This window comes from Lithobates pipiens, unplaced genomic scaffold (assembly GCF_037356315.1).
Source record: "Lithobates pipiens isolate NorthernLeopardFrog02 unplaced genomic scaffold, aLitPip1_a1.2 Scaffold_18, whole genome shotgun sequence".
Taxonomy (NCBI): Eukaryota; Metazoa; Chordata; class Amphibia; order Anura; family Ranidae; genus Lithobates; species Lithobates pipiens.
In genome coordinates, this window is record NW_027507758.1 from 400962171 (window position 1) to 400973704 (window position 11534).

At 38.7% G+C, this 11534-nt stretch overlaps 1 protein-coding gene across 8 annotated transcripts in view; it reads right to left on the reverse strand.

The window, feature by feature from the left end:
- The window catches only part of ATP11B (ATPase phospholipid transporting 11B (putative)), a 219162-nt gene that overhangs the window by 56938 nt on the left and 150690 nt on the right, over nucleotides 1–11534 (reverse strand). For 6 of the 8 annotated variants that reach the window (XM_077487902.1, XM_077487898.1, XM_077487897.1 and 3 more), the window contains exons 23-26: nucleotides 10679–10738; nucleotides 9048–9175; nucleotides 5982–6120; nucleotides 1776–1799 (exon numbers count right to left, since the gene is read on the reverse strand). In XM_077487902.1, coding sequence (XP_077344028.1) covers nucleotides 1776–1799; nucleotides 5982–6120; nucleotides 9048–9175; nucleotides 10679–10738 — 351 coding nt within the window. The remainder of the gene's footprint in view (nucleotides 1–1775; nucleotides 1800–5981; nucleotides 6121–9047; nucleotides 9176–10678; nucleotides 10739–11534) is intronic. The other 2 variants (XM_077487901.1, XM_077487900.1) reach the window with 1 other exon arrangement.

Here is an 11534-nt window from a genome sequence, read left to right on the forward strand (position 1 = left end):
GGGCGATTGGCTTTCCAGCCATAACAACCGATGCGGCTAAAAGTCGCTCGGCTGTTTTGCCGGAGGAGCGGGAGGGGACGTCCCTCCCTCCCGCCGCTCTTACCGGATGCATGATCTGATGCCTCCGGCGGCTGGGCAGGGACTGGAATGAAGCCGTAAGCGGCTTCATTCCAGTCTCCTAATAGTAAACACGGAAGCAACGTCATGACATCACTTCGTTTACTCGGCTGCCATTGGCGCCGGATTTAAAAATATATACACTATTCAGAATCGCAGAAAAAGGTGATCTGAATACTTTGAAGTGTAAAGGAGGGATCGGGGTCTTTTAGACCCCCGATCCCTCCATAAAGAGTACCTGTCACCACCTATTACTGTCACAAGGGATGTTTACATGCCTTGCGACAGCAAATAAAAGTGATCAAATTTCTTTTTCTTTTTAAAACAAATGTAAAAAATTTTTTTAAAGTGCCCGCCATCCCCGCGAGCTCACGAAGCAAAGAAAACGCATACGGAAGTCGCGCACGCATATGTAAACGGTGTTCAAATCACACATGTGATGTATTGCCGCGACCGTCAGAGCTAGAGCAATTCTAGCACTAGACCTCCTCTGTAACTCTAATCTGGTAACCGGAAAAAAAATGTAAAGCGTCACCTATTTAGATTTTTAGGTACCGTAGTTTGTCGTCATTCCACGAGTGCGTGCAATTATAAAGCGTGACATGTTTGGTATCTATTTAATCGGCGTAACATTATCTTTCACATTATGCAAAAAAACTGGGATAATTTTACTGTTTAGTTTTTTTTTAAATTCATGAAAATGTCAGTTTTTCCCAACACAGCTGCGCAAATACCTTGTGACATAAAATATTGCAACAATCGCCGTTATATTCTCTAGAGTCTCTGATTATATATATATATATATATATATATATATATATATATATATATATATATATATATATATATATATATATATATATGTGTATGTTTGGGGGTTCCAAGTAATTTTCTAGCAAAAAATATGGATTTTAACTTGTAAACACCAAATGTCAAAAATAGGCTTAGTCATGAAAGGGTTAAATGATGGCAGGTGTGTACTGACTCCTATTTAACATGAGTTTGAATGTGATTGCTTAATTCTAAACACAGCTATATCCCGAGTTATAAGAGGGTATGCACACTACTTATGCAACCACATTATTTTTTCTTTAATACCACCACCCCCCAAAAGATTTCAGTTTGTTTTTCAACTGGGTTGTACAGTTTATAGGTCACATTAGAAGATGGAAAATTTTCTGAAATGATCTTGGTCTCATTTTTTTTACATCACAGAAATATGACATTTTAACAGAGGTGTGTAGACTTTTTATATCCACTGTATCAGTTGAAGACTTGATAGACTTAAACAGCAGTATAATTCTTCAGATATTACAGCAGCCCACTCAAACCTAGCACAAATAATGGAACACAAAAGAAAGACTGGGCCTACAATGTAAGTGTCTAAAGAAAAAAATATTCTTAATGGTCATGGCAAATAGATTCTTCTTTTTCTTGTTCTATTTTAGTACGAAAGAGAAGATCACTGATATTGGCTACAAGAACCATTCTTTGTTTGAAATATATTATATATGAAAACCATGAAGAAGTAATAAACTGAAATACAGTAAGCACTAGCTCTTTAGCACAGTATCCCTTTCAGCAGCAAGAGTGCCAACTGTTAATTTGACAGTTAACAATTTGGAAAACTGCTCCTTATCTTTGAGTGATACTCTTACCAGTTGCCTGTTAGGCTTCATTATCTGATGGCATGCACAGCATGGAAAGGAGGAAAAAGGAAGAGAAGAAGAGCCAAGAGATAAAGCAAGAGCACAGCAGAAATGAACATCTGAGAAGAGGGGAAGTTTTACTAGCTTCAAGTTAAATGATACAAAACAACCTGCATGACATTACAACTTAGCCAAAGCAGAAACACATTGAGGACATGGAGGAAGAACTTAAGGTGTAGGGCACAAATTATAAAGTGACAGATAAATTAAGGACAGGTGAGCGTCTCCAATTTGAAAAGGACACATTTTTGTTAAAAGAACTAGTAATACTTCCCCAGAAAAGCTTCAGAATCAAACACTTAGACAATGATGTTTAGAGATGTAGAAAATACAAACATACACAGATATCAGCTAAGATAGCAGGCACATGCTAGTTAAACAGAAAATCTGCACGCCCTAGCATTGTACTGGATGTATAGCTCTTTATTGCTATCAATGTCTTGAATATGCTCACTTCCCTTGGTGTTTTTATTATTTTTTGCATTACAGCTTGGAATCTAAATGGATTTATGGTGCCTTGTACCATGCGATGTCCACAACATGCCTACGACTTTAAGGCCTTATGCACACTAGACATGAAAATAAAGTTATAATAAAAGGCAGTAGCTTTGCAGTGAGTTTTTCAAAATGTTTGCAATAGCGTTTATTAGCGTTTTTTTCTGCGGTATATTTTTTACATTTTTTTTTTTCAATGGATCAAAACGTTTTTTTAAACATTTATCGGCAGTTTTTTACAGCTGAAAAACGCCTCTCAGAACCTACTAGTTTTGTGTTTTTTTACAGCCAAAAATTGTTGATAACAGCCTATGTGTGCATGGACACATAGGATAACATGATGGTGAGTTTATTGACTGCAGAAAGAAACATCTGAAGCCATAAACAGCAGCTGTAAAAACTTCCAGAAATGTCCAGTGTGCATAAGGCCTGAAGATTCAAAATATTTTTTGTTGCGACTCAAACAGGACAAGGAAAAACAAAACAAAACACAGCAATCTTGAGTATTCACCACCTTTACAATGAAATCCCTAAAGGTCAGGTCAAACCAATTAATTTCAGAGGTCTCATAATAAGATGATTACATAACATCCATCTGTCAGAAAAGTGTCAGATGATGTTAGTATATATATAAAATACAACTGTCCTGAATGGCCCCCGAGTCTGCACCACCACTAAGCAGGCAATATAAAGACAACGGAGATCTCCAAAAAGGGCAGACAGAGTGGTGGAGAAGTATATAAAAAAAAATCCTGAACTCTGAACATCCCACACCTTTAAATGCATTATAACAAATGGAAACAATATAACAACACTACAGGCCTAACCTAAGTTAGAGGTTTTAACCTAGAGAAGGCCACCCACCAAAACTCAAGCAGGCAAAGAGGACATTAGTTAGAGATGCAGCAAAACCACCAAGAGAACACAGGACATACAAAGATCCACAGAAGAGATGGGAGTATCTCTCCATAGCACCAATTTAGGCTGTGCACACCATAGAGCAGGACTTTATGGAAGGGTGGACAGGAAAAAAAGACATTGCTTAAAGAAAGAAAAATGAGAATACCTGAGAATGCATGTTTGGAGAGACTCCTACATGCTGTCTGGTGAACTCCAAACACATGGAAAAAAGTTCTCTGCTCAGATGAGACTAAAATTTAACTTACGGCGACAATAGGAAATGCTGCATATGGCACAAACCCAATGCTTCCCATCACCCTGAGAACACCATCTCCACAGTGAAGCATGGTGGTGACACCATCTTGCGGTGGGGGTGCTTTTTATTAGCAGTGACTTGAAAACTGGTTGGAAACATCAATGGCAGTAAATGTTAGGCAGTTTTTGAAGAAAAAAAATTCCTAAATATTTAGTGTACTACTTTATCAAGTATTTTTCGACAAATACATGTACGAGAATTAAAAATACAAATAGTGAATTGATGCCAAGCCAAAGGGTAGTGGCAATGGTTTGTTTCTGGTGACTTTTACAAAAGGGGGTTTTTATGTGACTTCTGGAGCCGTCTTCTCTGGAGCAAGTGCTAGCCACCAGTAGATGATCTCGGCTCTTAAAAAGGGAAGAGGCGTGTGTGAACTTTTATATCTAAAAGTGGTGGTGTTCTTCCTCAACTACCACTGTGCGATTTACAGAACATCTGCTTGAAGATATCTGAACATTAATGTGTGATAAGTATTTACACTTCCTGATCACAGAAGCTACGGCTACAACTTTATTTTAGCATCAATTCACTATTTGTATTTTTAGTTATCGTATTTGTGAAAGCTTGTTTGTAAACCCTCTCCTATACCCAGTGAAGTGAGTAGCCACTCTACATATGTTTTACATGTATATCTGCAGTCTTCCGATTTCTACATTCTTTAGAAAATGCAGATCATTTTAGAAATCTTTCTTCCTCGTTCAGCAGTGGGCATGGAGTCTGGGCTAACACTGTGTGAAAGCTGATTGGAGGAAAGCCCCCCACTCCCCCACATTGCAGAGGAACAAAGAAACTTGCAGAGCTGCAGTCTGACTAGACAAGCTCTGTGCTTATCTTTCTCTAAGTTCCCTCCCTGACACAAATTTCCAGCTGCTTTAATCTAGTGTGCCAGAGCGCTTGTCAGACATGTTCATGCTGATAACAGAGAAACGGAGCAGCAGAAAGACACACCACTTAGAGCTTTGGAGAGAGATAAGTAAACACTGCAGATATATGTGTCCAGGTCAGATTTCATGAATGGGGTTTACAACCACAGCACACTAAATATTTAAGAATTGTTTTCCACCCTTTAGATTTGAATCAGTGTTGCATTGTTGCCCGTTATTCGTTTTTGGAAGTTTTTTCCCCCACTCACTAAGTTTTTTTTATACATTTTTGCACTTTTGGAGTGCAAAGAGATTTTGATTTATTGATTTTTTGCAGAAAATCTGTTTTAGTCTGCCAGAGATTTAAGACTAGGGTAAAGGCTTACCTTCCAGCATGACAATGAACCTAAATATACTGCACTGGAGTGGTTTAAGGGAAACAATTACGGCAAATGTCTTGGAATGGCCTAGTGACATTGGTGCTCAATCTGTGGCGCTCCAGCTGTTGCAGAACTACAAGTTCCATGAGCCACTGCAAACCGCTGACAGTTACAAGCACGAGTCCAAAAGGCAGAGGCATGATTGGAATTGTAGTTCCAGCTGGAGGGCCACAGGCTGAGCACCCATTGCCTAGACAAAGGCACTCAATTCAACTGAGAATCCACGCTATGACTTAAAGATTGCTGTACACCAATACAACCCATCTAACTTGGAGTCGGGAAAGTTTTTCTATGAAGAGTGGTCAAAATTCCCAGTGGGTAGATGTGCTAAGCTATTGGAGACATACCGCAATAGATTTGCAGCTGTAATTGCAGCAAATGGTGGCTCTACAAAGTATTGACTTTTGGGATGGTAGGAAGGTAAATACTTGTGAACACTCAGTATTTTTGCTGTTTTTCGTCCTGTTTGTGTCACAAAAAATAAAATAAAGTACACACAGTTCAAGTCTTGGGCATGTTTTGCGCATTACATATTTAAGCACCAAACATCTATTTTATTTAAGGTTGTGATTTAAACAAAAAAAATTCCTATCAGGTTTAAATTTTAGAATAAAGATTTGGGAGCCCGGACTCCACCCCAGACTCACCAGAGAGTCCCAAATCTTTATTCTAATTAAATTCGGATGATGATGGTACATATGCTATACATTTTTTATTTATTCAACACTTTTTTGTGAGGCCACACATTTTTTCAGGTTTCATTTTTAATAAATATACTTAAACATAATATAAAACCCCTTGAGATCAGCTGAGATCCCCTTGCCCCCTGGATGCAACCACTATATGCAAGATAAACTGCTTTTGTCATCACTCAGTAGTGCCTGGATTTTTCCCCCCCTTTTTCTTTGTTGGATGCAACATACCATGCATCAGATGTCAGAAAATTCCTTCTAAGAGCATTACAAGAATTTGGCACCACAAGGAATAGTAGAACACCCAAACAAGCATCCAATGTAATTTACACACGCAAAAACGGGTTTTGGTAAACATTAAAAGAAAAATAGCAAGGGGTTTATGGATTTACAGTTTTAGCACTCTTTCCTACAATAAAAAAGCACAAAGTAAGGAAATTGTTACATACCTGGCCATTTCCAAGAAGAGAAGTATCTTCCCCCATCAGAAAATATGACCCAAAAAAGAAGATAAAGGCATGTGCAAAGCCCAGAAGGGTCCAGTAAAGGAATGGTTTAAATCCAAGCAGGGCATTTTTACTAATGTCTCTATGGAAATTACAGAAAGACCGATATTTTAGAAATGGCACCCTCTTTACGTGATTGAAACCACAATTGTTAAAATACGTACATTACTAAGGTAATCAGAAAGATATGTCATAATCTGCATTAGCTAAAGAAGGGATTGCATTACTACTGCATGATGTTTTAACATTTAATATGTTGACACTGAAGACTTTAAAATTATATTTAAAATCAAATAAGAGCTCTTTTCTTTAGGAATTAAACACTTTAGATACAGAAAATAGTGCTCTTAGATGCCATGGCAACATTTTAAAAAAACAATGTCAAGGAAATTAGTCACGTAAGCTGAGTAAAAGGACCAAAGGAAAAAAAAAAAAGTTTTTGCCAGTTACCTTCCTTGACAGCTATTCTGTGACCAAGGCCTCATAAATAATTAGAGCAGTATATTCTGCAGTCAAAGTATTTCAAGCCTTCTACTGTCTGGTATAAAAAAACTGGGTGGTCTTATTGCATTTTAAGCACCCGGTAAAAAACAACTTCACCTCTTGGTAAAGTTTACCTTTATTTTCCATAACCATGTAACATAACTTCATCCTCAATCTAGTGATGTCCGCTATGCCACCCTACCAGATGCCAGTCTTCTCAAATAAAACCTCTGATGGCTTCTCTTTTTCTTTTGTGCCACAGCCCTATTCATTCATATGGGATGTCCATACTCCACAGAACTGCTGGAGGCCTTCCAGAGTACCATTATTGCATGAGAAATGGGAAGAGCCAGCAGGAGGTCTTCTTTGCGAAGATGATGTTGTCATTTAGGGTTGGCTGTATTCTTTTGCTGAAAATCACATGTTCATATTTATGGAATGATGGAATAATGCACTTTTTTAAAATGTGTTTAGCAAACTGATGAGTACTGCCCTACTCTGTGGCCTGCATACCTGCTTCACAGTGTTATAGTCCATGAAAAACCATTGGCTTTCGATTAAAGGCTGGCAGAATTTTTTTGGTGGTTGCCAACATTTTAGGGAGCCTCAATTGCAGCCACTGACATTCCCAGGTGACCACACACAATTCTGTGCATATGTAATACTACAGAGTTGGAGACTATGGACATTCTACAGTTGTGGTTGGAGACTGGCAGCAAAAGAAAGATAGCTAGAGATTATTGTCATTACAAGTCCATTACATATCAATGGTATCATGCTCACTGGTTGCTAGAGCCCAAGTGCCACACAATAAGCATCAAAGGACCACAGGTTAGGCACCAGGGCTCTTTGCCCATTTGTGTGATCAGTATGCAAAACTCACTGCTGGTAGTTTGTGGCGTGAGGGGCCTGGTGGAAACAAGTATGTACATCAGGATGCCTTATTTAATTCTGATTCAGTATGTTTGAGGCTGGAGACAACCAAGAAGAGCATTTTTCACAGTCAGCAATTGCAGTCCATGTATTCTTCTAAATATAGGTTTACTGTGAATGCTTTCTGAAAATAAACTTTACTATTCATCCAAAAATTCCACGCAACTGGATTTCACACACCTCCCTAATGCAGAGTTAGCTACTATTTCAAAATTGGGATTTTTGGTTTACCAATAAAATTATTTTCTTGTTGGAGTACAGAGGTCACAGAGGCATTCATATTCATGACTTGGACCTATCCTGCCACCGTCGCGTGCCTGGACACTGGTAAAAAAAGCAGGAATCCCAGCCCGGGCATAATACTAATGATAAACTAAGACTGTTTTGTAGAAAGCAATGAGGAATATGTAATCGGGGAGGATTCTTTGTTCTGTGAAGCACTCCAGTTAAAGTATTTTACAGATAAACCACAAATCATGAATTCTTAAACTTACACAGTAGGACACAGTTCAAATTCATGACTACTGGGGACACCCTAAAGCACTGAACATGAGGGGTGGGCAATACAAGCCCAAAATAACCCAATTCTAAACCAGAACAGGGAAAAACCCCACCAAGTGTCACCTGCATGACCTTTAGCCCAAAGACCTGTGTGGCAATAACTCCTTAGAAAACAAAGTCCCAATACTTGCTGCGCCTGGGGTAGAGGAACAAGCAACTGCTGCTGTGCAGTGCTTATAAGCACAGTGGCACCGAACTGACAGAGACCCTTTGGTGCCATCTGACAGTCTTCCCAAACTATGGACACTCAAGAGCAGCGTTTGCACGTGTACCATCCCCAGGTTTTGTTTAAAAATTGTGTCCACGATCGGGGTAATTACATGCTGTGCCGGACCACCCCTTTTGTGCTACGCTGCAACAACTGCCTGAAAATGCCCCATAATACAGGAAAACCCTGCCCGGGGGACTGCTGCATTGCTCCACTGACATTTAGAGTCCATAGCTGCCGACCCAATCTTGACTTCACTCATCACAGCCAGCATGCCTTACAGAGCCTTCAGGGCTTGACTGCCTTGGACCTGTACAACACCCTGCCCGTGCAGCCAACGGGTACACCCTAGACAGAAAATCGCTGCCTGCAGGATTCAGTGCCAAACAGCAGACATAGGCCATCCCTGCTTTTGAATGCTGGGTTTAGGTGCAGTCCCTCTTGGCCTACTAGCCATTAGCAACCAATCTGGATAAAGCCAACCTGTACCACAGAAAGAGTGTAACGAATGGGCTAGAAAGTATGGGAACTGAGCCCACAAGAGGGATCTTCTGAGAGACATAGGAAAGCACATTCATGACCTAAGACACTGCTCTTAATTGAGGCTTAGCTGAGCTAGAAGAGTATCCTGCTTGGGTGGGGTTTCCTGCCTTTTTGCCCAGTGTCTAATCACCTGAAGACGGCAGCATAAATCAAGTAGTCATATTTATGAACCCCTTCTGTGTCCTGCGAGGTACAATTAGGAAGGAGATAATTACACATGTTGCAATAATATACAACACGCCAAAAAAAGTACTGTTAGCAGAAATGGCAGATGTACTCACCTATAGAGACCAGGTTTTGTGTGCAATACATGTGGATGCACATGTTGCTCAAAGAGACTGTACACCAGGATGGGTAATGAAGTAAAACAAATATTGTACAAAGTCAGGTACACACTGTCATACAGTGTCTGCAAAAATAAACAGGGGATTGGATTAAAAAGTAGCAATTACTTGAAGAATTCAATAATATGCTACACTGTCTTCCTAAAAGGAGTATTACTATACATTTAAATACTTCAGAAGTTTTACCTACATTGAGGATTGGGAGATCTATCAGGTAACAATAGCTTAAAACTTTTTCTTTTTAAATACATAACTGTATTTACCTTTACGTATCAGAGGTATTTTACAGGTTAAAAAGTCTGGGGCAAATTCTAAGCCTTGTACAAAGGAAACCGTTGTATTGTCAGTATAAATAGATTTAGAATTACTACTTTAACGCTTAAATTAATTTTTGACGTGGCTCTTATATTTAATAGCTTGCTGTTCCATTGTGTGTGTACAGTATTTTACAGATTGGCAAATTCTGCTGCTATTAATCGTACGTAAACAGGGAATGTGATTAGCTTCCTTGCCTAAGGACTGCTGAAATAAAGTTCAATTAATCTCAGAGGATATACTGTTTTCAGTTGGAAGGGGCCTAATTTAGACTTGCACTGGGAGTGATCAGTATTGTCCAATAGTATGAAGCAGCACCTCATGCAATTAGAAAACAGCTGCTCCAACTTACAAAGATGTTAACAAAAATATACACAGAAAACAAAGTTTATAAAACATTGCCATTTATAAACGTATTTACATGAGATTATCACATTTACCCAAATATCAAAAATACAGTTTCCCTTTAACTTTCATAGTCCTGAGACTGATTTGAGTTTTTTAGCTTTCCAGCACAGATTAGGCTTTTATTGGGTATCCTATCTAAATGTGTAACATGTTACTAAAAGGTGAACCTACCCCTTTCATTGTTCAGCAATTCCCCAGAAGAACACTGGTAACTGACACTTTCCCCTCTTACAGCCTACAATAGCTGCCTATATACACGGGATGCAAAGCTTTATTAATATAAAACACCAGATTGTCTGTGCAAGGAAACTTGCCTAAACATTTCCGTTTTAGGTCTTACTGCTGTTTCTTATATTCTGAAAACATTAAAAGGGAATCAGAACAACATAGAAGCCGACATTGTCAACTTGTCTGTAATAGTTCAGATTTTGGCTATGTCATCCTTATCCTTGCTTTAGAACTCATTGACTCCCTGACCCAGAACAAATGTGTAAATCTGGTGTCCAACACAAGATATGTACATTCCTATTCAAGGTCTGGGACGTGCCAAATACCAAGAGCTGGAATAAAACACTAAGCTTTCACCGTAAAAAAGCCATGTTAGCAATGCCAGTTCTCAGATTTCTGTAATGACAGGGTATTTCCAAAACTACATATCTTGTGTGCTACTGATGGGAGATTTTACTTTCACAAAACGCCAACATGACAAACCAACAGACATGAGAAAAATTATTAGAGGGAAGAGCCATTGGGAGAACTCTATTCCTAGATCAAATTAATATATCACAATGAAAATATAACAAATCCTGCGTGGTTTTACTAATAAAAGGGAATGCTGCACTTACTTGCTGTGAAAATAAACAAAAGAATTGATACAAAAACTGTGGTGTGATAAAACACACATTCTGCAAGAGAAAATAAAACATTTTTATGAGTAAGACTACACATACTAAAATACCAAATATGCATGCATGTTAAAACAGTTCTAGCAAACAGCATGGCAGACACCGCAGAAATAATAAATGTAGTCTAAAAGGTATCACATATCCATTACATCTTTTGTTTACTTCTTCAATCAAGACGACACGATTTTATATAAATCTAATTTAAACTTTGTACAAAACTCAACAGCATACAAAACTAAAAACAACCTACATAAGGCATTTTTCTATTGGGCCTATTCATAGACAGTCAAATTTAGGCACATTCACCCCGATCCGCAAGGAATAACCCACTAGATACACCTTCAATTGCAACATGGACTTGCTGTGGGTAAGGATAGTAAAATAGGATTTTCATATTCACCATAAAATAGGTAAAATACATTTTTAACCTTTAAGTTATACTGCCGCCTACAGGACTGGACACTAGCAAACAAACTGTAGGCACACCCATAAAAACCCCTCCTACTGCCCAACATGCACCTGTTTTTTGACAATGCAGAAATAGTAGTGTTGTTTCTCAATGCATGCCAAGAAAATAGGACTTTAACATTCACCATAAAATCCCTTTCTTGGAGTCCAGAAGGGAACAGGAAGACAACCTTTGGGTTATACTGCCACTTAAGAGGATTGGACACTGGCAAACAAAGTGTAGGCCTGCCCTCCTACTACTAGCATGACTATTTTGTAGCAAATTAGTAATGATTAACAGAGGGGTGGAACCTGGGTTCTCAATTGACTTCAGGAAAAAGATTTTACG